Source organism: Leuresthes tenuis, unplaced genomic scaffold, assembly GCF_036924035.1.
Source record: "Leuresthes tenuis unplaced genomic scaffold, fLeuTen1.0.hap1 SCAF_2, whole genome shotgun sequence".
Classification (NCBI taxonomy): Eukaryota; Metazoa; Chordata; class Actinopteri; order Atheriniformes; family Atherinopsidae; genus Leuresthes; species Leuresthes tenuis.
In genome coordinates this window covers 24,238,153-24,265,025 of record NW_027325356.1, presented here as the reverse complement: position 1 = coordinate 24,265,025, position 26,873 = coordinate 24,238,153, and the positions used below count along the sequence as shown (strand labels likewise).

At 39.4% G+C, this 26,873-nt stretch overlaps 2 protein-coding genes across 2 annotated transcripts; one reads left to right on the top strand and one right to left on the bottom strand.

Moving 5' to 3' along the window:
- The first annotated feature begins 856 nt into the window (after window positions 1-856).
- On the top strand, window positions 857-6,645 carry cenpq (centromere protein Q). The gene is made up of 8 exons (XM_072380779.1): window positions 857-1,154; window positions 1,233-1,299; window positions 1,407-1,518; window positions 2,655-2,723; window positions 3,045-3,171; window positions 5,017-5,136; window positions 5,625-5,699; window positions 6,146-6,645. Exons 1-8 carry the CDS (start codon window positions 1,056-1,058, stop codon window positions 6,317-6,319), a joined length of 843 nt encoding a protein of 280 aa, XP_072236880.1. The 5' UTR covers window positions 857-1,055; the 3' UTR covers window positions 6,320-6,645.
- Window positions 6,646-8,641: 1,996 nt separating this feature from the next.
- LOC140302442 (C3a anaphylatoxin chemotactic receptor) lies at window positions 8,642-11,234 on the bottom strand. The gene is made up of 3 exons (XM_072381266.1): window positions 11,151-11,234; window positions 10,224-10,360; window positions 8,642-9,663 (listed from the first exon to the last, which is right to left on the bottom strand). The coding sequence occupies exons 2-3, from the start codon at window positions 10,323-10,325 to the stop codon at window positions 8,695-8,697; spliced, it is 1,071 nt and encodes a 356-aa protein (XP_072237367.1). The 5' UTR covers window positions 10,326-10,360; window positions 11,151-11,234; the 3' UTR covers window positions 8,642-8,694.
- Window positions 11,235-26,873: the final 15,639 nt, after the last annotated feature.

Genomic DNA, 26,873 nt, shown 5'->3' with positions numbered 1-26,873 from the left:
ATAAATTTAGGTCTTTTCTTTTTCTTCCACAACATATCTTTACACAGAGCATCCATCCATCATCTGCTTTTTATCCGAGAGTCGGGTCGCGGGGGCAGCAGCTTTAACAGAGAAACCCAGATGTCTTTACACAGAGCATCCAAGTACAAATCTGGGTTTTCTGTTGGACATTTTTTCAAATCTGTGGATATGAATGATGTCGCAACTGAGTCTTTAAATAGATTGGAGCGATAGTTAGAATAATTTTAGAAATTGCATTACCTTTAGAAATTCTTTGTTGATGTTTCACAGTAGCGACTATTGATCAAGATTTATACCTGTTTAAGGTTGTGTCCAACAGATTGTTGGAAATTTACAGTTCAAATCTTTATTGGCTGAAAATGTATTTGATACCTTGGACAGTAAACTGCCATGTAAACCATCTTCTGAACAGCTTTGGAATAGTAATTTATGAATCAAGGTTTTATGAACCTGACTAAATCCAGTGTTACATTTTTTCTGTTAACTTTTTCCCATATATTTTATTCTTTTTTTGCATATTCACCCTGAAAATACTAGTCCTGGCAAATTAAAACTGCATAAGAAACTAAGATTTTTGCTAAAATGGCTTCCTTATTGACCTGGTTGATTTTCCCTGGGTAGCCTTTTATAGGTTACTTATTGCCTAAGATTATTATCACGCTAGACTTTTGATTTTGTATCATAGCAGATATGTGTGTTTTTGTTTTCTTTAAAGAATCAATATATGCATCTAAAGTTATTATTGTGTCTGTTACAGTTATTGTTGCTGAGAATCAGCAGCCTGACAAACTACAATCAGGGCACATATGGACGTTTTCGCGCATGCGCTTCTTGAAATGTTCGAAAACAACAGCGCGAAAATGCAGGTTGATAAATCCCAGCTTCGTGATTAGTTTAAGTTTTTTCAACCTTTCTGTGTTCTATTTTGGTGTATTAAGTCCATAGAACTTCTACTGTTGCTTTCTTGTTTGGGCTTATTCGCGTTAGCTTAGCCAGACGTTAGCTTGAATACATTCGATGTGTTTTTAGCCGTTATGAGGCCTGCACGAGGCTCTAATCGAGCCCCATCAAAAGCACCCAACTTGAACAGCAAAAAGAAGAAAGACAAGCCACTGGGACAAACACAAACATGGGTAAAGTGAGGTAAATACATAAGACGTTGAATAGATTGCTCGGTCTTTCTCCTGAACTGTCTCCAAATCTTATATCAGGACCAGGAACATGATGACAACAGCCATGACAAGGTCACCCACCCAAAAACCGCACAGCGAAGGAAAGGCAAGGACTGCTTTTTATTTTTGAGCTGACATGGTTTAATGCGCCACAGACTGCACGATTTATCCTTACTGGTCTTTTTGTCTTCGTGTTGCTCTTGTTCCTGATAGCTGATGGAGGCAAACCCCCACTCTCCAAGAAGATGAAAGTTCAAGAAAACTGCACTCAGATGCCGAGGTCCTCCATCATTTCTCTGGAGAATATACTGGACTTATCAATACTGTGAGTTCCACAGTGATCATTTTCAACTTTACTGTTTCTATTCCCATTGAAGCACCTGTAATTACTTTGAAAATCAGGGTTGATTTAGTCAATCGTGTTTTTTCAGTCTCAGAGAGTCTCTGCCCCTGGGACCTGTACTATCAGTTAGTGGCTCGGTGAGGTGACTTCAAAATCAGATCCAGATTTTTGGTATCGTGAAGCAGGTTCACTTCTTACCACATTGTCTCACTTCAGTAACTCATGCTGGGGACCTAACCTGCTCTGATGTATGTTAGGTTCCAAAATAAGAGATCAACACTTGTAAAGCTCAATTTTCCGACCAGTAAATTCTCTTTGAAATGAAAATGAGAAAAAAAAAAGAATTGAGAAGGCAGTGGGAGAGTATCTGTCTGAAAGAACCCAAGGGCCACTACTCTGTTTTGTCTCTCACTTCAACTTTTTCATGAGAAACATGTCAGTAGAAGAGGATATTTGACCTAAAACAGAAAGGGATTACTCTTAAACATTTAGACTTCTGAAGATTTGGAACTAACATGATTTTATGAATTAAACTCATGATTTACTTGCTGTTTTCTACTGAAGTGGGCGCGCATCGTGTCAGTCTTACCAAAATGGCATCCAAAGATGCCCGTTAAATCAGTGGATAGTCAAACCCCTTTTTGTTATATCGGTTCAGAGCCTGGATGATAGGAAATTAGCTTTTATATTGCCTTTCTGTTTGTTCTTTATTCGGTACAAAGGCAAACAATAACAGTATTTGTTGCATCTGACACAACTGGACTGAAATTTTCTCACATGCGTCAAGAATACACTTTCACCGCATTAATTGAATAGAATACACCGCCATAAATCATCAGATCTACATTGACAATGCAGCAGAGATGTTGATCAAATGATTTTACACTTTCACTGTATTCTTTTTCTGTTTTTATGATCTTCTCTCCTTGCTTTTGCTGCAGCTTTTGTGTTGCTTTACACTCAATCTGACCACAACGTCGCCTGTTTTTTAATCGCGCCGTGATCTATGAAGCACAGGTTTCCTGCTGACACAACTATAAAACGCTAATCTTACGGTGAGCTAATTATATTCTGAATGATCATGATTGGAAACCTTTTTTTTCCCCCTGTGTTAACAGAGCTACTCTTGCTTTGAGGCAGACGGAGAGGAAAGAGAGCCAGGAACATCTGAACGTAATGAAAATGAGGTGAGCATTTCGCCAAAGTTGGAACAACACTTTGTGAAATGAACCACATTTCAAAAACTCGCCGGTCAGTGGTGCAGGAGACGGGCGCATGGCTGGGTGTATCGATACTTGCAGTTTTTGAGATGGTGGGATTTATTCATGTACTACGGTGATGAATGATCGTGAATGCGGACGATCACACGTGATATTATTGCACAGGGCTCATTCTTTTTTGACTCTTCTTTCTTCCTAAGATTTAGTCATCTCTATTGTAAATGTCAGTAGAGAAGATATTGAGTTTAAATAAATGTCAAAGTTGAAATCTGATGTTTTTTTCCCCAGGTTTTTAGCTGCCTGTGCACAGCTCAAAGTTCCAGTGCAGAACAAGAACGTGGTGCTTTCATCTCAGCGGCACCAGGAGGAGACCAAGAAGTCAGCTGCTGGGAAGAAGACTCTGAGCTCTCTGGAGGTGAGAAACTCTTCGGTCTCAGAAGGGTAGCTGGATAGACGTTAACGAAATGCCTAACATTCCCAAACGTGAGGATTTTCCTCCTTTAGTCTTCTTCCTTATCTCTGGTTCTGAACGCTGTAGGTTACAGATAAGGAATTTGAGTTTTCTTACTGAGCAGATGTTGTCAGAATTCTATTATAACACAGATACTGAATAATCAAAAGTCTGCGTTAGGATGAACTGTTTCACACACCGCTGTTACACAGGGTATCCGCAGGGTATTCAAAAGTCTTAATATGTCTAAAATCCAACAATTTGAATTTAAGGCCTTAAAATGTCTAAAATGATCTTAAAATTTCATAAAATGTCTTAAATACGTTTTTGAAAGGTCTTAAAATGTATTCACGTTACTTTTATTTAAAACAAATGCATAAACTTCAGTCTTGCTTTTAATTAATTCGATTTTGTGAGGACGCTACAACATAAGAAGAAAACGGAACTAAAGTACGTGTGCAGCCTGGTCAGAACTTATCGAGCACAGCTGGTTAGTGTGTTGTGCGTGTGTTGGCGGTGTTTTGATGAAGCGGAGGGGTCACCGGCAGCACGGCACACCCAGCATGTGGTCACACCCAGGCAGGTGTCTCTCGTCCGTGTGCGCCGTTACCGACACGTAAACTCAGATCTGACCACATATATTCTCTGTCATAGCGACAAGCTGCTGTTGCATATAAGCGACGTCCCGTTAAAGGTGTATTTTCCTCTGGATTCCGCTCAGGAAACAGCAGTCTAACGTTCCGTGCACTGACACACGCATGAAATTGATGAGAAACCCTAACGTGATGATGTTAGAACACCATGTAAAATCATGTCACTGTAATTACTGTATTTTCATGTCTCCGTTAATATGACTATTCACAATCTCCAAAGTTCAAAGTAGAACCAATATTAGTTCACAATAGGGAGGCTTCTGGTGTTTTTAGTTAGGTTAAGCATTTTGTATTCCAATGTGGAAGAGCTGTAAAAAAGTAAAAAAAAAAATCCTAATTCCAGGCCTCCGACTTTCCTTCATGCCTTTTGTACTTTTTTGTCAGTATGGTTGTGAAATGGGTCTTAAAAAAGGCTTAAAAAGTCTTAGATTTGACTTGTTGAAACCTGCAGAGACCCTGTTATAGACCCTATGCCGATTGTGATGTGGAATTAAAGAATTCCTGGAAGAGCACTTCTTACAGCACTGTACAGACCTCAGATGAACGCATTTTGAATTAAAACTGGCACTTTTACTTCATAAATAACACCAACTAGCTACATGCAGGGCCCTGAATCAAACATTGTGCAGTGAAAAGATGCGTATTGTGTGCAAACTGGACCACAGAGTTGGGAGCTACAACAATGTCGACAGCAGATAATACCGTGTGTGCATCTTTTTTTTACTCGGAATATAAACGTGGGAGTTGTTTTCCCGACGTCGACGCATCTTTTTTCAAAAATATTCGTGATGGGCCGAACCCGCTACGCTTTCAGCCTCGGGGATGTGGGATGCCTTGGCTGCGCTGATGAGCTCACTCGCCTTCTTGCTCTCGCCGCATTATTGAACGCAATTATCTGCAGAGCGTCCGTTACTGGAGCAGTAATTTTATCTGCCGATAATATATTTGTCAGCAATATGTCATTCTTCCCCGGGCATTTATCATAATGTGACGTCTTTATAGAAACAAATGGTTAATTAGTTATAATGAAAATCATGAATTGATTTGTGGATGATATGAAACTAATCACTCGCTGCAGCCTTGCTGCAATAAACAGCCAGGTGACCTATTCAGTGTCTGTGTTTGAGTTGCTTGTTTTTATGCTTTGGGGGCTCAGGAAGACTTGAAGGCTGTTGTCAGCGCGCTGGAGCAGATTGAGGAGAAGACTGCGTCTTTACAGCACTCGTGCAATATGCTGAGAGACGAGTTGGAGGAGGAGGAGGAGAAAGCAAAACAGGTGCTACGCATTCACACGCTTATATCATAGTAAACCTGCTGTGACATCATTTTTCAATGAGTTTGGTGGAGAGACGGTTGTTGTCATAGAAAAGGAAACACTGCTCGAGTTGTCTTGCTATAAAGTTTCATCTGAAGGTGCTTCTTTTTTTTTTTTTTGACTTTATACTTCTATGAATTGTGCATTTCATCACCGTAGAAACAGAAGTGGTCAACGGAGGCGCAATTTGTCACACAAATCCCACACCAGTGGGATGTTTCACATGAGTTAGTCTAGACATTTCTTGCAGACTTAGGATGCGGAAATGTGGCTTTCAGGAAGGGTTTGATAACGTGGGTTCTTGCGAAAAACGAGTCTCAACAGCAGCGACAGGAAATGTCACTTTGGTGAATAGGTGATGCAATTCGTAGCAGAAATCTAGAAGTCAGATATGAAAGTGTGATAATATCTGACAATAACACAAACGTTTATTTCCTGTGTTTGTACAGATTTTACAAATGATCGATCAAGCTGAGCTCAAGCTTCCCTCTCTCCCTCCACAGAAAGCTGAACCAACATTGCAGGTGAGCGTAAGTGCTGAGTAGGACACCGTTTCACAATATCTAACATCCACTTGAACTAAAGCATATTGCACCATAGCTTCTTTTTGCTTTTTTATGAATAAGATGTGAAACTGTCTCAATGTGCACTTCCTCTCCAGTTTCAACAGAAAGTTTCAACTTTTTCCTCTTCTGTGCATCTTCTTTTGTAAAATTATAAAAATCCATGAAACCTATTTTCCAAAATGCACCATGACAAGAACACTTTTAGAAAACCCTATAAAAGCTGCATGTGAGGCTTGGCGAGGATTTCTTATTGTTCCTAGGTGTGAGTTGTTGGTACCCCGCCTCCTGCCCAAAAGCAGCTGGAATAGGCTCCAGCTCCTGTGATGCTAAACTTTATTAAATGGATATAGAAAATGGATGGATGTTATAATATTCCATGTTCATGGCTCATTTATTTTCTTCAGTCTCGTTTAAGAAGGATCATACCGGACAGCGACTGTGAGTCCACTGCCCGGAAACTGGGAGAAATCCTGCAGCAACCGCAGGCCATCCGGGGTGCCCAGGTGCTGCTTGTGCAGGCACACAGACTAGCTGATCAGCTCTTCAACCAACCGGTGCATCGAGTTCAGAGGGAGTAAAGTCAAATCTGCTCTTGGGCTGAAATGGGTTTCATTTGTCAAAATGACAGATGTTATCAATTTGCTGGGTTTTTCACATCCTTTAGAGATTGATGAGGCAGTATTTCTTGGTATTATTTGTGGTAAATTTTTGCCTACTGTGCAGTTAACTAGAATTCACACATGTGCTGTTGCATATTTAGCAGTTTTAGTTTTTATATGAATCAACTATTCCACTGGATCTGTTTGTGCTTTAGTGAGCTTTAATAGTTTTTTTTTTCTTTGTCATTTCAGCCTTATCACCAAAGTAACGTATTTCAATAAACCGCTACTGTTCTTGCAAATAAAGATCAATGGGTAGTTGACCCTGTGCACAAGGGTAAACTCTCATACATGTATCATCTAAAAGCATGAAGTAAACAGGTTTTTATTGAACGGATGATAGATTTTTGTCTTTGCAATGAAGAAACTGTTGTCATGGAGGATTATTCACTATGAGATGAACATCCTGCGACTTGTTTAATTCCTGCTCATCATTCTTTGAAATCAACTGGCGTCAAGTAGATTCAGCTTGTCATAACGTGCACCCATGAGCCTGTTTTAGCCTGGAACAAACACCAGCCACCAGTAACTTCAGCTGAGCAGAGGTATTGATAATCTTTATGTCCACACTCTAACACGCATGTCAGATTCTGGCTCTAAAAGCTCCAGTTTAAGATCCAGATCCCCTGTCCCTGGTAAGATGGCAAACCCTGGCTGATAATTGCAGGTAAAGTCGTTCTCAGAGCCAACTAAAACTAAAGATTCCAAAATAAATTAATGTTGTCGGAGCATTGACTTTCAGAGTTTAAATGTTGGGGCAAAAAATACAAGTCATAAAGAAACTGTTGTGACAACTGTCTGACCGCACAATTTGATCGAGTGTCCTCCCTCTCTGTCGCATGTCGGCTTCAGGCAGCAGGTGAAATGAATGAAAGAGATGAAAATTCAATTTAGAGTTGCCTATAGCATTCATGCTGAAATTTTGTAGAAATGCGAAGTTTCTAAGTTTCTGTCTGTTTCTAATGACTGAATACTTAATAAAAAGCATGACGATATTCTTTTTTTCGTGTGTGCTGTGGTCTGACTGGGTTTTCCAGAGAATAGTTCCCAGGTGTAGTTGGACACGCCTACATAAATCGGTTTTCAATACGGGCTATGATGCATTGTCATGCTGGATTCCATAGCACATACAGTACATTACCCTTGGGCCAGACAACTGTCATCAAAATGATGGTTCGCTTCATACTTTCCTAGTATGTCCTGCCTACAGACAAGACGCATCATGAATTAATATTTGTGACCATTACCCTGCCTGCATCATGCCCAAACAAAGGCCGCTTCTTGCTCTTAGCTAATAACTCAGCCCGATGAGCTGTTTAATGAATTGTGTGTTCTCCTGACAAATTGCATTGAATAAAACCTTTGTTCCAGGGTTGGCCCATTAACAGAGAGCAAGTTGGACAGAGTGAAATTAAGATCCTGTTAAGACCATTGTATGTGATGGTGAAATTAGCCGCTGGGATGAAATCTCAGGAGTACATATAGTGGATGTGATGCAGGTTGGACAAACTGAGAAATCACCTGGCTTGAGATAATGTTTAAAAAATGTTCAGTGATGGAACAAAGTTCAGAAACACTTCTTAAACTGGTTTGCTTATTACCCCTGATTTACACCTAATGAGCTATGCAAAACACTGAAAGACTGAACATCCACTGAGCTGTCACTGATTTGGAGGAACTTGAGTTGAGGAAGACAAAAGTAAGAATAATTTCACAATACTACTGGTAACATGTAGTCAAATATAAAGTCCATAACAAAGAAATGACTGAAATAGAGAAACACCCCAGTGTTGATGGTTGAATTCATTTGGTTTATGTCTTTGTAATAGAGAGACTTATCTTTAATTTAAGAACACATGAAAGACATACTTGTTGGGAACTGGGCAAAGTAGATTACATATGAGATGAGAGGAAATGTATTGCAGTGTTCCTGATGACTACTTCCCTAATTTCTCTTCTTATTTTTCCTGTTCTTGAAATCAAGGAATTACAAAGAAAGGTTTTGTTTGAATTCTATTTATTCAATCTTATGCTTTGAGATCACATTTCTGATATTAGATTTTCTACATGTTAAAAAAATTATACATTTCTCTGACTTCTCACACATTTAGAATACATTGGCATAAAGTGCTTTACAGTTACTGAGCCCATTTCCATTGTTCTTGTTAGAATAGAATAGAAATAGAATAGAAAAATACTCCCCCAGTGGGGGAAATGCAAAAAAAAAAAAATGTTAGGTGGAGGGTGGGATGACAACACTTTGCACAAATGGGAAACTTGAACAGTCTGTGATGTTAAAAAACTGGTGATCTCTCTGATACACCCGTGGGCTCTTGAGTTTGACTTCTTGACTTCCTTCTTATGGATTCAAAGGACTCATCATTGAAAAGTCGTCCTATGGTGGAGACAAGTGAAGCTTTGATAGCATGGCCCAAGCCTCTGGCAGCAAACACATACAGCACAGGATTAAGAGCACTTTTGATGTACACCAGGTACAGAGAGATGTATTTGCCAATATTTGCTGATTTATTCAGATCAGTATTTTCTTGTGCCAGGGCCTCCAGGAACCGACATACAAAGTAGGGCACCCAGCAGGTGAGGAAGAGGAGCATGGTGAAAAAGAGCACATGGTACATCCTGCACATTTTGCGAGCCATGGAAGGGCTGGACGAGGAGGGTGTTGGAGGCACTACATGTTTAATGGTGAACAAAACAGCCAGGTTACTTCCCAGGAACACCAACAGGGGCAAAATGAAGCCTGCTATTGTTTCTGTAACAAACAAGCCCATGATTAACGTTCCACTCTCCCTGCAGTGGAATTTATTTTTCCATTCTCTAAGGACAGCAAAGTGGAGATAGGGGATAGACACAATGGTGGCTACCAGCCACAAGAGGCCACAGACCAGAGGAACAGCCCAGGAGGGCCGATGCAATTGAGCCCACACAGGCCTCAGCAGGCACAAGCAGCGCTCCAGAGCCACAGCACAGAGAAGGAAAGCGGAGGCGTACAACCCAAGGCCTCGGAGGAACATTATCAAACGGCAGACGACAAGGCCAAATGGCCAGCTGAAGTCGTGAATTATGTAGCCCAACATGAGAGGTGTCCGAAGGAGGAGGATCAGATCAGCCAGAGCCAAGTTCAGCACGTAGATCCGGAAACTACTGGCAGAGCGCGTCTCCCCACTACTGCCTCTGCGTACCAGGTGACGATTACGTCGCATTCCAAGGGACCAGACCACCAGCCCGTTCAGAGGCACTCCCACCTGGAAGAGAAGCAGCCAGCATTTCAATTCAAGGTGACAGAATTTAGAGCTCAGATGAGTTCCAGCTTCTTGCTCGAGAAGAGAATTTTTACCACTCTGTTACCATTGATAACCCAAACTCATCACTTAGATAATGGCATCAATCTGTGAAGCCTAACATGCTTTATCAAATTTTCTTTCTACTCTACAGAAAATCAGTGCTTTCAACAACAAAAAAAAAATGTTCACATATAAACAGCTGTAGATGCAGGGGTCAAATAAAGATATATTGATTAGAGATGCTTTGGTGGTTTCTCTGTGGTTTTAGTAATTAAGCTAAACTGACCAGCTGTTGGTTACAACTATCTGTTTTACATGGTATCAATCATCTAAACCCTCATCAAAATTTTTTTCGTATTTTCTGACCCGTTGGAATATCATTTAGAAATATATTTGGCCCATAAAACCTAATACAGACATAACAGCCCAGACGTTAAAGAAGTACAGCATATACCATGATACAACCCGTATCTCCTGTATGCTCTTGAACTGTGCAGTATTTCATGCACTGTATTTCTCACCAGGAATATGATCAGGGTGACTGCAATTTGGATTCCCCTTGAGACTTCACTCGCCAAGAAGCTGCTGGAGCTACTTAGGTTTGCTGTATGTGTACCATTCATGTCGGCCACTGAGGGGATGTCACACTGGAGATGAGCTGAAACAGACATGTCATATATAAACAGAAGCTGTGATTTCTTTTTTTCCTCAGGTAAAATGTTGTCCTAGACAAAGAAGTAAAAAACATTTATGGTTACATTTGGGTTGCACATGTGTCAGTTTCCTAATATGGAGAGCAGATAGCCACACCACAAATTAACATGACACCAAAGACTTCCTGTCTTGTATTTCCTCACTTCTTTTAGCACTGTCATCTTCTTCATCAAGAAACGTTTAATCTTAGATGAATTAGCTGCAGACTCTCTGTAACTGTAACCATAATACATGTATAACATGTGAATCCAAAACCTACATGCACACGCATAAGATTTCATCCTTTAAAAACTGACTGGTAGACCATGCAAAGATCTGCCTTTTGCCTCTAAACAACATTACCATGGTGCTTTCGTCCCTTTAATGAGCCTTTAATACATGCATGCACAAACACACAGTACCAGTATCAACGGTAATGATTAACGTGAAAGGAATCTGATGGTCGTGCTCTCAGGCAGCTTCAGCGTCCTGTCTGAATCTGTCCCGGACCTGCTTGTGTGTAGCAGCATGTTTAGATTCCCGTTAGTGAACACATCTCATTTGGTCCTCACAGAGTGCAAATACTGCATATGCTAAAGTTACCGAGGATAGTTGTGCTTCAAAGTTCAAAGTTTTTTTTCACAACCTACGGTCAGCAAAAGTCAAGAAAACATCATTAAAACCCTCATCTTACAGTCCATGTTTAAAAGTATCTTCAGATTATTTAGATGGAAATCACGAGGCTTGCTTCTTACCTCCTTTAGCTGCCTTGTGTGTGGAAGAAATTGAGCCGCACCTCAAGTGAAAGGGTAGTGCCTGCTTGCTGTTTTAACATTAATCTCTCTCTCTCTCTCTCTTCCTTCCTTGTGTGTGATTGCAACACACAGTCCTACTGATTCTGGTCACAGATTTCACAAACACCCATTTAAACATCCCTATTAATGTTGATCAGAAAACAGCTTGGTCTGAGTTCAAGCACCCTCTTTAGCTGCTTTTTCAGTAAACTTCTCACTTGGGGTCATAAAATTGCAAAGTGAACAAATATATACATTCAGCTTCTTCCACCTCCAAACTACAAGAATTATAAATTCTTTTTTTTTCATCTTCAGATTTCTATAATTTCATATAATTTCTTCTGCAGCAGTAGACCTCGTTTTTGTGTTAGCATCAGTGTGTAGATTTTCTCTTATTTTCTACTTCTGCTTCATCTACTGCCCTGTTTTAAAAACTGCTGGTGTTGCTTCATGGAGTGTGAACCAGGGTGCAATTATTTGTGAGGATTTTAAGGTCTATATAGATCAGATTTTATTTATTTTTTCAAATTGCAACCACTGCAGCTGTGACCCAGCTGGTGAAATCGGTTTGCATTGGTAAGTGGAATCATTTGTGGTTTGGGTGAGTTGCACAGATGTTAAAGCACCCTTAATTCTGAATGACAAATACTGGAACAACATCTGTTGTTATCCAGATGATGTGTTTTTCAAGTGAGGCCTTGCTCATTACAGAAAGATGAGTCCAAAACAGCATTCTGAACACAGCGTGGCTCTGTAGCAAGAGGTGGGTGAAGTGACGCCTTTTCCACAGAATGAAAATAAAAATCTAAAAAGGTGTGAAGAGTTGAGCAGCTGAAATGTGAATGTATATTACAAGAATGAAAAATCCTTTTAGCTTTGGCTTTCCTAGAAACACTGCATTTGCTAAATTCCAACTTTAAATCATAAAAACTATGGAAAGATCTTCTTCTTATATCTCTATTATCATCTCATTGTTAAGTCATTGTTTTGCACCATTTGTTGGGCAAGTGCATGATGATAATATCATGTGGTTTCTAACACCGGAAATTTTTTTTTTGTTTCCTATTCTAGGGTGTAAGCATCAAAGCTTCTTGTATCTTAAACTAATGGTACAGACAATGAAGGAGATTCCTATTGAAATAATTCGCTACCACTGAAACTACAAAGTAACTGCTGCTAGCAAGTTTATGAAATCTCTCTTAACAGTCAGCTATCATAAAACTTGACTTTTTACTCATTAGGAAGATGTGAAGCTCAGCTTTTTTTGTTGATTTAAGTGTAAATGGCCCTGGTTTTAATTCTAAAACTTGAGCCAACTTTCATGTGGATTAAGTCAGATTATCATAGCACCAAAACACTGTTCTGTTAACAGAGTGTGATACATTCAAAACAACTTTCTGCAATGTTGTATAAATCCCAGAACAATATTTGTTGTTGTGTGAAAAAATCATGTAATTTTCTTCACACTGATCTTTTTTAATCCAAGTCAAGCCCAAGGTTTGGATGAGTGCTTGGCTTTCTAGGTTTTCAAGTGCTCCCTTAAATGTTCTGTGGGGTTGATATCAGGTTACTGTGGAGGAAAATCAGTCTTCAGGCAGTTTTTCTAACCCTTTGAAGTGAGTTAGGGGTCATCAGCCTGCTGCAGTATGACTCCATCTCTGCACACTTTCAAACAGTGTGCTGCTTCCATTGATCAGAGTAGAGTCGATGCTATCCAGGTGTCCAGCTCCAAAGCCAGCAAAACACCCCCAGACTTTAACATTCTCGCCATCATACTCAACTATTTGTCTCCTAACAGACACCCTCCTCTTTTTGCAGGTCATCATTAGCAGGACTTTTCTTCCAGTCACTCACTCACCCCAAGCATTTGTTCTCATTTCCATTCCTGAGATGCTACTTGCCCTCTGGGACTACATGAGAGCCTTCTTTTGACAGTACTTTTGCTGATTGGAGTCTTGCATTCTTTATTTTTGCATCTACATTCCATGTCTGTGATGAAGATGATTTTTCTGTTTCTCAGAGATCAAAGTTTAATGTATTCATCCTCTGATGTTGTGCTCACTTTCAGTCTGCTTGATCCAGTTTTTTTTTTTATCACACCATGTGCTGCTCCCTTAGAAATCTTTAGACCAGATGCAATTTGATGCTGAGAAAGCCCATCTTTTGCTTAGAATTGCAATATCACTGTGGTAATTTTGTTCAGTTCTGCTGGAAACTCCAGACATAGCCATATTTAAAGCTGCTGAACTATAGCTGGTGGTTGATTTACTTGAACAAGCCTCAAACAAGCCTTAAATTCACCTTAAAGGGACCTACATGTTTCCTTAGTAGAAAAAAAGGGATTAGTTGACAATGGGGGAACTCTTTAACAGTGAGGTGATAATAAGCTACAAGGTTTTGTGTCAGAATTGTGCTGTTGCTGTACAAAGCCTTCCATTGAAAGAAAATGAAGCAATAGTTGACTTTTATCACTAGATGGCAGCACTGTTCAATTAGTAAACAAAGGGGAACTCTAATGAGTTTTTTCCACCCCACTCCACCCATCCATTTTCTGTATCCGCTTAATCCAATTCAGGGTCGGGGTCAGAGGTGGGGGGGGGGGGGGGGGGGGGGGGGGGGGGGGGGGGGGGGGTATATCCCAGCTGTCATTGGGTGAGAGAACAGGACCACACAGAGACAAATAAGACAAACAATCATGCAGGCTCCCACTCAGTCCTAGAGTCAATTTAGAGAAACCAATTAACCTAACATGTATGTTTTTGGACAGTGGGAGGAAGCTGGGATACCTGGAGAGAACCCACGCATACACATGCAAACTCCACACAGAAAGGTCCTGGCTGAGATTCAAACAGGGTGACTAAAGGTAGACAAAGTCTGCATATCAACACCTCAGACTCTTGAGTTGTATCACATGCATATTTCTGTTAGGACAATAAGACATACCAAGTTCAGAAGTTCAGATAACCGGGGTGATTTCCACTGACCTCCACCTCTTTCAACAATATTGTGCATGATTTGGAAGGATTAGTTTCATTGTGGAAAAGCAATAGGACTTATAGGCCATCACTTATTCACATAAAAATCCCGTAACTCAGTCACGAGTAAATCCATCAGTTGTACCACTATGGTAGCTGTTTTTTCTGTTGTGGGGTTCGTGCTGGATGCTGATGTTCTTTTGCCACCTGGCATCCTGTTGACAGTGAAGCATCGCCTGCCTTTAACAAGATGAACTTGTTCACCAGAGAGGAAGAACACAAAGGACTTTCTCCTCTTTCATCCTCTGGTTGTTGGTTTATTTTTCTCTTCCCTTTGTTTCCCTCATTTTGTACTCATGCATTGAAACAGGCTAGCCAAATGATTGTAAGCTGTTGTACTGTAATTCAGGTCAACACACCTCTCAGTATACCCTCAATAAGAAACCATTTAACACAAAAAAACATCACAGTTATTTTGTTAACATGAACAACAACAACTTCTTGAAAGAAGAAGTTCTAAAAGATGTTATGAAAAAAAAATTTTTCAAACAAGTTGGGCAGCTGTAGCTCAGGAGGCAAAGTGCTTGTCTGGGAATAAATTTCAGCGAGTTTGATCCTCAACTTTACCAGTCTACATGTCCAAGTACCCTTAGGCAAGGTATCGAACACTCACATCCTCCCCACTGCGTTCCTCACCTAAAAGTGTATTTTTTTGTAATGAGTGTAGAAATACATTTTAGAATGGATTGCTTTGACAATTCATTATTGAGTTAATTTTCTTTTTGTGGGTACTACACCAAACAAGTTCAAGTCAATGATAGGAATTTTCGGGATGTTTTGATAATACTGAGTCATCGTTCATTTATCCAGGTGCGTCCCACTAAGATGTGAGATCTCCTTACAGAATTTAAAACTTAGAAAAATACAGCAGAGTCAGACAGCTACAATTAACCTGCTTACAACACAGTTACAGAAACAATCCTGAACAGAATTCTGCTGTTATGTCCCACCGCTCAGAATTTCACAGGAAGGGAATGTTGCTGCATTGTCTTCAGCTTTGTTTTTGTAGTTTATTTATTTTTCTCACTTGAAATGAGAAAAAAAACAAAAGAGAAAACAAAGCTTATGTATCCAGTATGAACACCTTAATGGGCAACCTCCGCCCTCCACAACAATAAAGAAAATGTTTCTGTTGCATACAATGAACGACACAATTGTCCCGAACCAAAACATTTTTGAACCAAAACACACAAATTGAACTGATTTTATTTGTTTTGGACAAACACACAAGGAAATTTAAGATATTGCCATGTTAACTTATTCTTCAGTATCAAAGCATTAGAACTGCTTCAGTTTTTTCCTTCTGCTGACTATAAGAATATCACAAGAGCACAAAGAAAATGTTGCACTTTGTTGTGTTGGCACACGAATAACAAGGCCAAGGTGTAGAGCAAAAATACTGTTGACTTAACAGACTAGCAGTACAACAAAACATTAGTTCAGCAGATCGTATTGTAGCCTACACTTCAGTAGTCACCATCTTGAATCTCTTCTGTTTTTTTTCCCACTATCTCAACAGTATGTGCTTGTCTGAAGGCATGTCGTTCCACAACAACAATTACTTTGAGTGTGTAGTGGTTCTCTAGAGCAGCGATGGCAGAGGTCAAAGGAGTCGCCCGTATCTGATAACAAGTAGAAAGTCCGTTGACAATGGTGTAATGGAGCCCTCCTGCGAAATTCAGGCCAAGTGTTTCCCGTTGCATTAATTACCAGCAGATAATTTCTTTGCATGCTAAAGTGCCTTCTTTTGAGCCAAAACGCGTGCTAAAGTGCCCACTACAGTGGTGAGGATGTGCTATGTGTGCTCTTTTTTTTTCTTTCTGCCCCTGCCCTTCAAAAAGTCTGTGCACGCCACTGTCTGCATCCACATGTCGAAGGGTATCTGCGGCTCCCCAGGGCACGGCAAAAATATTGGAAGTTTATGGATGCTTCTGAAATGTATGTAAAAGCAGCACTTCGCTCCAGTTGGACAAATGTGAATTAATGTAACCCCCCCCCCCCCCCCCCAAAAAAAAAAAATTTAAGAACACATAAAGAGAAATAGGACAATTTTAGTGCTTCAGAAATTGGTTAAAGTCCTACTGCGGCTGTTATTCCCACAAAAAAAAAACATCATGTATTCATTTGCAGTCACCTTCAACTATTTTTTAGAAAAGTACTGTTTCTTGGCTGAAGGGGGCTGTGAACCACCAGTGGTTAAAAGAAAGGAAAAAAAAGCTGTTCTTGGGTCAAATCTGTTAAAAAATGGCAAATCAATTAAGTCATTCATAGTCATGTTTTTTTCGATGGGACACTGCAATGTCATCATGAAACACTTCTGAAACACAGATACCAGGCCAGCTAAGTTCATAACAAGTGCAAAACACACTAAGTAGCCTCTGACCTCATGTTTTTGAGACAGTAGGTCGTGCTCCGTACGTTCAAAGCGGAAATGACGGTTGATTTTTCTCATCGTTTGTCTTGTAACTATTGGAAAAAGTGAATATAGATATAAAGTTAAGAATGTGATTTTCAGGGGCTTTAAAGGAGACTTTTTCTGTTCTCCAAAGCACAGGTATCAGTGCCGGGGGTCACTAACAACTTAGAGACACTAGAAAAACACAAACCTGGCTTTTTTTTTAGTATTCCCAGGTTTTAAAAAAAATATAATATTCTGTGAACTGTTCAGATTAAAAGTTACGTCGCTTGTTCACCCGACCTTGGTTTGGCCTCTACCTCTAAGACACTTCCTCGTTTTCTTGCTCTCATCAAAGCTCTCTAGAACGATGAAGCCAGTTTGGCACAGGAAGGTTTTGCTGTCGGCTGCCCTGAGAGTGGCATGTTCATGTTCCAGAAAACAACATTTTGAGCAGCAAACTTGACTGTTTTACCAATTTGGGCCGGTTCGACGCTGGAGACATGACAAGTCTGTGTCTTAAAGAATGATCACTTGCACCTCTGCTTGACCAAACCTCAAACAAGGGAAATGTAAGTATAATAATGATGATAGAAATATTCACCACCAAATGCTGACAGCTAAGATAATGACGTTCACGTACAAAGGGAGTTATTACTGTTCCCATTTGAAAGATTACTGTTACTTTGTTAATTTAGCACTTTTTATTAAAACAGTTACATTCTGACATCATGGCACTATGGCATTAGGGGAGTGACTCTGGGACGCCAGTGATCACTGTCTGGCCTTCTGGAGATGTTGTGGGCTCAACTAGATGAAACATTGATGAAAGAAGGTCCCCACCTGATGATCCCAATGACATGTTGGTCAGTACTGCTCACTGGTCTGTATTGGGATTATAGGGAATTATTCACTTAGTCTGGTCCATTTTTCTTTTTTTAGCACAAGTTTTGTGTTTACCTTGACTGTAATTCTGACAACCTGCAGCTGTGTGGATAAGGTGTGTGACAAGGATCTCGTCATTGCAACAGCACTGCACAACGTTCGTCCGCTGCGTTGAACATCATGTACTGCTGTAGGTGTGTTATCGTTGCATGTGTACTTTATTGTTGATGATTTTGATATACCGTATAAATGGTTCACAAGCTTTACAACAAGTTACGCTGTGCATGTGTCCTGGCCATAACATACGCCCAAGGGTGCTAAACAGTTTGCCTCATGGGATTGATAAAGTAACCTTATCTATATATAGATATCAAGACAGCTCGAGTGTTATTGTTGTGGTTGGAGGAATAGCTTCATTATGTTTGTGTTTATTGAATTAAGCTGAACACCAGAGGCCTAGACTTTGATTACAGGTAACGTATGAAAACATGCTGTATGATATCAACTCGAGTCACTTGCTGTGGGTTGGACACAACAGCCTGCATGACAGTGTGTGCCAAACATACAAAAACTAACTGTTCACTGATATTTTGTTGAACCCTTGAGGGTTGAACTTCTTCAGGAGCTCTTCCACATTCAGAGTCTGACTCCGGTTCAAACTAATATAGTTGCATGGTTCTGTCAGAGATAGCTGTGTTCTGTTAGGCAAAATTTCTTTCTCCCCAGCTTCATTCAGCAGTTGCCTTGGTAAGAAGAAACCATCACTCTTAAGTGAAGAGAGAGGTGGAGTAAGGGGTGGAGTTATGAGCTGTTTACTCACTGGTTAGGAACTCATCCTACAAACAAAAACGTGAGCAAAAGAAGCAGACAGTAGTCTTAACTCCAAATCAGAGATCCATTTAGTCGCCTTGAGATTGACTCGAAAGAAAGGTCAAAGCAGAGTAACAAATCACTTGCCTAATGAAAAGTGAGATCTACATGATTTTTGAGACATTTATTTTAGCACCCAAAAGAATGAGCTGAAGAGCGGATGTGCCAGAAACAAATTTAGTCAAAGTATACAGATAACATTGGCTGTTATGGACCTCCATTTTCAAACAAAAAAGAAAAAAAAGAAACAATTCAGAATGATTTTTCATTTTATTTGACTTTATTATTCATGTCACTGATTTTTTGAAGGTCCAAATTTCTATTAATCTCTTGAACCAGCTTAATCTTGTTCAGGGTTGCAGACGGGCTGGAACATATTCCAGCTATTATGAAAACATTAGCACTCAGAGAAACACACGTAGCCTCAGGGAGAACATGCAAATTCCCCACAGAATGGCCTGAAAAACTCTTTGCCGTCAGGCAAGAGTGCGAACTATGGCACCATAATCTCTCTCGTCATTCTGTGAGTTGATCACATGGTTTTTAAACATCCAAATGTAAAAGTACCTTGAGAAATCACTATAAGCCCTTCACAAAACTATAAATGTGTAGCTATGTTTTTTAGAGGCAGACAGCTTTAGATGTAACATTATGACTTTAAGGGAATCAGATGTGGTTCCATCGAATAGAGAGTTAAAAAGTGTGCATGTTCAAAAATAGTTTGTGGAATTGATTCAGTTCTTCATCTCTAAAGATGCACCCACGCTTCCTTTAACCCTGCTAATTTTAGACCCAGGACTTTTGATTGGGGCAAACCATTTATGTTGCTGAGAAAGAGAAAGAGTGATCTCAGTGCTCTGTTGCCGTTTGTTGAATTTTGTGTAATTTTGTTGCCAAATGATAACTGCTTTTGGTCTAAAGCTGATGTCGATGATGACACGACAGTCAAATGCGTGCGCTTTGAGCAGTGTAAAACTTAAATCCGTGTGGTTTCTCTTAACTGTTCCCAAGAAACATGTGCTTCACTTTATGAACACAAACATCAAGACAGGATGACGCCATCGAGAGCTGGAAATGTTATCTGATCGTATCAGCTGTACGTCTGTCGGGCCTCTCATGCATATCCCACATATGACAGGAAAGCAGAGTGAAGTCAGGTCGTCATGTTGCCCACGCGGAAACAGAACTCTGCACAGCAGAAATAGAGAGAAAGTAGTTTTTATTTCTTTTGCTCTGACAAACAGAAATACAGACAAGCTTTCATTTCTGGTTTCCTCGGGAGTAGCTTCTAAAAGTGTTGAAAGTAGGTGAGGTTATAAGTGAAGGTGATAAATACCTTCACAAAATTCCTTGTTTTATCCCTTTTGCTGGAGCTCAAGAAAAGATAAGAATCTGCCTTCCCCGCAACACCTAAAAGGATGTTGATTTCTCTTTGATGTGACAAGCTCACTTTCTGTCTCTAAAAACATATATTCTCAGACAATATTTTTAAAACCTTTTTTTAAGATGAAAAGGGAAACTTATAAAGAGGCTTCCTTCATAAATTTCTGATGTCAAAGAGGAGACAGACAGACAGGAGAAGCAATAAGTGCGCTTGAAACGCTGTGAATTTCCAGTCTGTGAAGGGGGGGTCCCTTGCCGCAGCTGTGCTTCTTCCCCCACCTCTTCATGTACTTTCAGCCTTTTCCCTTTCGACTTTTACATCATTGTGTTTCCTCTTTGACACACTCACAGGAATTTGATGAATTTGAAGTCCAGATGAGACATGTAAGAAATCAGCTTTGCGTGAAGCTGAAATGTGCAAGACTCACAGTGCCGCTGTTAGTGTTTGAGACTAACTGGTGGGGTGGGAGATAGTGAAAAAAGACGGGGAGGCACCCGGCTTCTCAGAAGTAGAGCATTATGACTTGGTTGATCAAACACTGTGTGCCAGATAGATTTCTGAGCCAGTTTATGTGTGGCAATAAGAGCTGTTATGAGGATTGCTTGTATTCTCTAGTCATTTAGTGGAAAAGAGTCTCTTACAAAATCCCCACAGGTGACACTCCCGTAACTGTTAAACAGAAATCCAGTTCATTTCATGACCCTGCACAGTCATAACATTCAGGGTTCAGGTGGCTTGACAAGAAACTGATTCTTTATATCTGTTTTAGTAAAGTTCTAAATATGAATATGAAATATAACTTCTATGATAAGATCACAGAAGAAATCTGTTAAAATGTTACACATTTTTTTTTCAAATCCTCAACAAAATCTAATACAGGCAACAACAAGCATTACCCTGTAGCACCACTATAAGGGTAGTGTTTCTTTTTCTGTTTTTGTGACATAAATCATAATCATAGATTATGAATCCAAAAGCTGCCAACAGTTTTTATTCCCACAGTTGAATTTGGTGGAAAATTTGTCCCAGATCTCCCAATGACTTTGGATGATGAATTTTGACACATTAACTAACCAAACCAAAACCAAAAAAGCTTGTCTTGACTACACCATCTTATTTTGCTGTCAATAAATCAGTATGATTTAACTGAAGTGACTGAACATAGTTTAAGCAAATTACATAGACTAAATGGTTGGTTTTGAGTCTCTCTTATTGCAGTGCATAAAGGAAACATGAGCTGCTCACTGCTGAAAAAACGATAACGCTGGTGGTGATAAAGCAGTTACAGAAAGATTTGGAGAGAAAAAAATAAATAATTTGTAGATGTGAATTTGAGCAGTCCAAAGTTGCTGTTCGGTGGACTTTGAAGTAATTGAAGTAGGCAGAGTTTAATTTTTTATGACATCTTCTGAAACGGGATTACGACCAGTGTGTATAGAATTAGTGTGTAGTAGGATATTCAATTTCAGTGATATTTCTGAAGGGAAAGAAAGGAGTCATCACACTGTTGCTCTGTTTAGGTTTATGGAAACAGCTGACAAGCTTTCAGTTCAAGCAAACATAGTTGGGTTCTACTGATGAACGGTCATATAAAGTGTATTTTTTGTGTGTTTTTTTGGAATGTTTTCAGACCCTCAGAAGTTCTCCATGAGGAAGGAAAACTGCATGTTTACAGTGTTTTACTAAAGTATGTATAAAATTAACAGAAGACAGAAAAATCCAATTTATTTAACTACTCAGGCACCTTTTTACTGTCATGACAAAGTGTCTGGTTGCCACGGTTACACGTAAACACAACGTTCTATGATGAAACTTAGTCACTTTCCGGTCGGTTTTTGGGGGTGAAAAATTTTTTCAAATCAAAACTACTTGGGTAAGGTTACAAAATCTTCATGGTTAGGGCTAAAATGTGCCCTTTTCTTTGCTTTTTACTTTTGATTGAAGTTGGGAAATTGTCAGAATAATCTGATAAATTACAAATAAGCCAGTGATCACTATGATTAAGATCCTGCTCTTTTGCAGACGCGGGAATCTTGCAGAAGAGCCAAACACGAGTGCAGTTCTATACCACTCAGGCCTGAAGGAAGCCATCCTTGACTAAAAGGAACATGGTGACCTGCTGGGAATTTGCTAAAAGATAGCTGATCACAAGGTCTTTCATGAGAAGCAACATCTTCTGAGTTCAAAAAGTCTCATATAGAGCAGAGTTAGAAAATGGAAATCCCAGGTTTTGTTTTCATTTTGGTTTTTTAGTTTCACCCAGGATCAAGTCATCAGTTTTACTTGTTTTACGTGTTTCAAAGCACTCTGATCCAGATGCAGACTTCTCAAGATTACCAAACCAAGACATTATCTGTGCTCTACCACAGTGTTCTTTTATGTTACATAAAGAATAATGGGTAGAATATCTAGCATTGGGTCGCTGATAACAGCACCATAGAAAACAGCTAACATTCCCTCACAATTTCAGTTTCTTGTTGAGATTCAGGTACCGTAGCTTATTTCTGTTTGATGTGAATAGCTGTTTGGGGGTTTGTACTGACCAATAGCTCTCAATGTATAACTGTTGATTATATCAAGAGGAAATCTAGATTTAAATGGTTCTCATTTTGTAGCAATACATGTTTTATTCGCATCAAACCCAAGATCATAAGATACTCAGAGGTCAAGGTCTTCTTTATTTATTTACTTATTTGCTTTTTTAGATTTTACCTGCTCAGATTATTTCATACCATCTGGGACCTCGTCAGATGAAACTCTATAGCCAGCCACAGTCCCCACCGGTGTGTAGAAGAAAACCAGGCACTGGGCATCATCTAACCAAGCCCTATAGTCAAACACGGAGATGACGACATCATTCTGTTTTCTAATCATCAATGCTTTTTCTGAAAATGGGGCTGGGAAACCAGTTATGATAGCTGCATAAAGGAAAAATGAGGTGCAATCCTGAGTAAAAACCTTTTCCTGAGTAGTCAGAGGCTGGGGTGAAGGACCAACAGAAACCCAAAAATTGTCATGCACTGATGCTCTCTGTCCTACCTGCTTTAGCTTCAGTGTTTCTGCCCAGAAGAATTTAAAACTTCCAAGGGTTTTTTTTCTATCTTGGAGGGCCATTCCCAAGAAGACTTGTGTCTGTCATTGCTGACAAAGAGACTTTGTAACATGTAAAATCAGAATATTAATTTAGTTTCTTTTTTAAGTCCTTTATTTCTCATAAATGATTTTTTCTTTGCTTTTGTGGAGCTCTATATATTTATGAGGAAAATAGAATCTGACACATGGCATAAAGACTTGAAGGGGAGTGAATACTTTCCATCAGCACTGTCTAAAATATTTGTTACTACAATGTTTTCCTTTGTGGTTCATATTCATTGCGCCGAAATGATCTCAAGCCTCATTTGAAAATTTTCAGTAAGGACATAAAATCAGTCATGGTTTTAATCACTTTTCCCTGATTTTTGAAGTGTTACATGTAAAGAAATGTAAATGTCATATTTATTGCTATCATTGATGTCATTGCAACAGAAGTAACTGTAAGTAACTCATGTGAAGTATTTTCTTCTGTAGGCAGCATTTACATAAAATATAAATGGCATCTCAATGAAATTTCATTGCGTGATTTTCTGTCACTCCATTCAAAAGGGGATTTTACATGACTCATACAACTATATAAAAGACATGAATGCCCACTTGCTAGATTACTGCTCAGTGAGAGAGGAAGCCAGAGAAGTGCAGAGGGTGGAGAGAAGGCAGAAGAAAGCGAAGCGCCGAGCAAAGTGAGCACCTGAAAGAGGAAGTGTTATCGATGTGGAAACAGGTGAGTAGCTGCATAACTACCATTACTACAAACATACTCGCACACAGATTTCCTTCCTAAACCATCGGATAAGTATATTTAATCTATAAACAAGAGTCAACATGACAGCACGTGTTACATCCTGTTGTTGCTAAATATGTCTCTGGGGGATACAAAAGCTGCAGCTCGCCCAGACCGTGTCTCTTTCAGTCTTTTTAGTCTTGTCCAGGTTACTGATTTAACTATATTCTCAATCTCGTTACAATTTTGAGGGTGACAGAAATTAAAACCATCAGAAAAGGATGCCTACATATACCAAACAGAATAACAAAGAATGTCATATTGAAAAGTAGGCATAAAAAAGATATCTTCAACCTGCTCTTAAAGGAAAATGTGAGTGAGATCATTTTCATAATGAAATTGCTAAATGCGTATTTGTTTTTAATTTGTTTTCTAACAGATTCCACACAGTTTTCTCTAAGAGAAATGACGGAACTGTCGGCACAGATTTTTCCCCCTTCCAAGTTTTTTGTGTCAATTTTGATTAAACCAAAATGTATATCTTAAGCAATATATGTATCGTGCCTCTTCCCTGCTAAATGAATATTGAACAAATTTAACTTCTTACCAAACTTAAAATGTGATGAATTTTTGAGAAAATGAGGGACTGTTTCTCCTGTTATCCACTCTCTTAAATCTTTGTTGTCTTAGCTAAAACCTTCATTTCCACCAGGTCTCAACAGCGTGCAGCTCTGTTGCTTCTGAAATGAATGAATGGATACAGTTCAAACACATGTATATTCTCCAAGCCAACCACTGAGGAGTGTATTTGTCGCCCCCTGCAGGACACCCTTAACACCATCAGTGATGAGGCTGGAACAGCCTGCAAGTCCACTCTCAAGTTGAGGTTAATGCTAATCGTGATAGGGGTTGTATATTATCTGACACCTAACATGTTAGCATTAGCTTTACCTTGGGAGACCTCACATAAGGATGAACTGGAGACCAAGAGCACTGGCAGTACAGTCACAGGCAAGCAGGACACATCGTGCAGCTAAGGAATATGATGTGTGGCTGTTAAATACTGAGCCAAATGCTATAATCAAATTCTAAAACGGGAAACCCACTGTTCAGCTGATTTCCCATTTTTCATCTGCGCCCCACTATTTTCTGATATTTCTCTCTTTAAAAACAGTTTAAATGGTCTTGATTCGGTATTTCTCTCAGGACTCCAGTCCATTTCTTTGTCACTTCTGGAACAGTTTGTCGTTTTGATGAGGGCATGAGACCATTTTCCCGCAGCTGTGGCCTCTTTCATCTGACCTTTTGTAGAGACCGTTTGTAACAGTATTGGTTCAATTCTATCCTTCTCCATAATTACATCCTTGTTGCCCCACCCCCAAAAAAGAAAAGAAAAAAGCCAACATGGCTTTAAAATTGGACTTGGTTTGTCCAGATTTATTGTTTCTTGGAAACAAAGGGGTTGTTTCTGGTTTGCACTGGAAGATCCAAATTTTGTCAAGTGTGATCTCACTTCCCAAACCATCTGGGTTGGTTTTTTCATTCCAAAATGTCGTCATGAATTGGCCAATGGTTTTCTTTTTGATGAGAGTCAGAACAAGATTTGCTCAGCAATCTTTTGATGGATGGAGACCGTTTGTACTATCATCCCAAAGTCGAGTCAACATTCATTTCAAACAGTATGTTGGTTTAATCTTTTTTTTTTTCTTTCTTTTTTTTCTTTTTTGAAACATTCTTCCTTGTTCTTGACATGCATGGCCGTTCCAAGTGTTCCCCATCTTCCACATCCCCACAACCCTTACAAAATCTCATAAGCCACTCGGATACATAACATGTATTCCAGTCCATCAAGTTGATGTTTGATTCGGCTTCACCATTTTCTACTTTTCAAATGACAGACCCTGCATCTTTATAACACGTCTTCTTCAAGCAATGCATTACAGTGAACTGAAGATGTAAGAAGAGCTCGACATTAAAGGTTTGTTCCTACTTGCCAGATGGGAATTGTATAAACTGGCTAAAGTAGAGATAATTGTGTCACTAACAGAAGCAATTAGACACAAAAAAGACTAAAGAAAACTACTTACTTACCCGTTATATTTTACCAGTTTGTCATGGAACAAACAAAAACATAGGTAAGGAGATTTGTTTTGTTTTTCTATTCATCTATTTTTTGTATATTTACGTATATTTGAACTTTTATTAAAATGAATAGCTTTGAAATGCTTAAAAAAGATGGACTCAGAGTGTTTTACTGCTGTGGCACCTGAACATGTGCTGTGTTTGGGATCTGAAGGCAACAGAATGCATGATGAGGACAAACCCATCTGGAGCTTACAGTATGTATCTGAAGTTTGTTTTAGAATAACCAGTCATCAGAAAACATTTCTGCATCTGCGTCTTCTGTGTCGTGCATGTCGAGGTTTATATGAATTATAGATATGAGTGACAGTGCTACCACTTTGAACACATGAAAACCCAGTCGTCCACGACAGAAACGCAGACATTTCTGTGCTGTTCAGCTGCCATGTGTGCTGCTTTAGTCTTCTGACAGAAGTCCTGTGTAATCTTATAAACCACTGTGTCATTAGTTCAGACTCAGAAAATGAGAGGATTACAGCCTTGCCGACTTACATGGAGACTAAATGGGACTTTAAATAAAATCCACCAGCTCCAACCTTTTCATACAATAAAAGACCTTTCATGCATTGATCATATTGAAGTAATAATAAACCCTCAAGCTCAGTTTTTCTCAGTCAGCTTTAGAGGAGCAGGTCTTTTAAGAGCGGGTGGTCATTTTATGAGCTGATCTGAAAGTGTGTGAATTCTTAGTGGACTACTGTAGGTGCATTCACAATGATAACTGGTGGTGGGGGGTAACAGAAGTACTTTTACTTAGGTATTGCCAAAATGCTTATACTTTATTTGAACTTTATCAATATATCTAGCTTTAAACCTATACTCCTCTGCCTCTCAGAGAAAAATACCATGCCTTGTACCCTGTTTGACAGCTTCTGTTGTTGGTTATTTATCTTGGTTAGTAATAACCATGCACCTTCATCTTTATTTATTTTGATTCTGATAAAATGAAAGATGAAGTAGTATTTTTACATTCTTCAACTTACTTGTCGAGGTATATTGTGAAAAAAAAACAACTTATGAACTTGTAGACAGATGGTGATTCTTGCTGAAAGCAACACAGCAAATGTGAAGATCTTGGAGAACATGATGCATAACTGTGGATTTATCTACCCAACGGAGTTTAAAGTAGTTAAAATGAGCCCAACCCTAAAAGTCT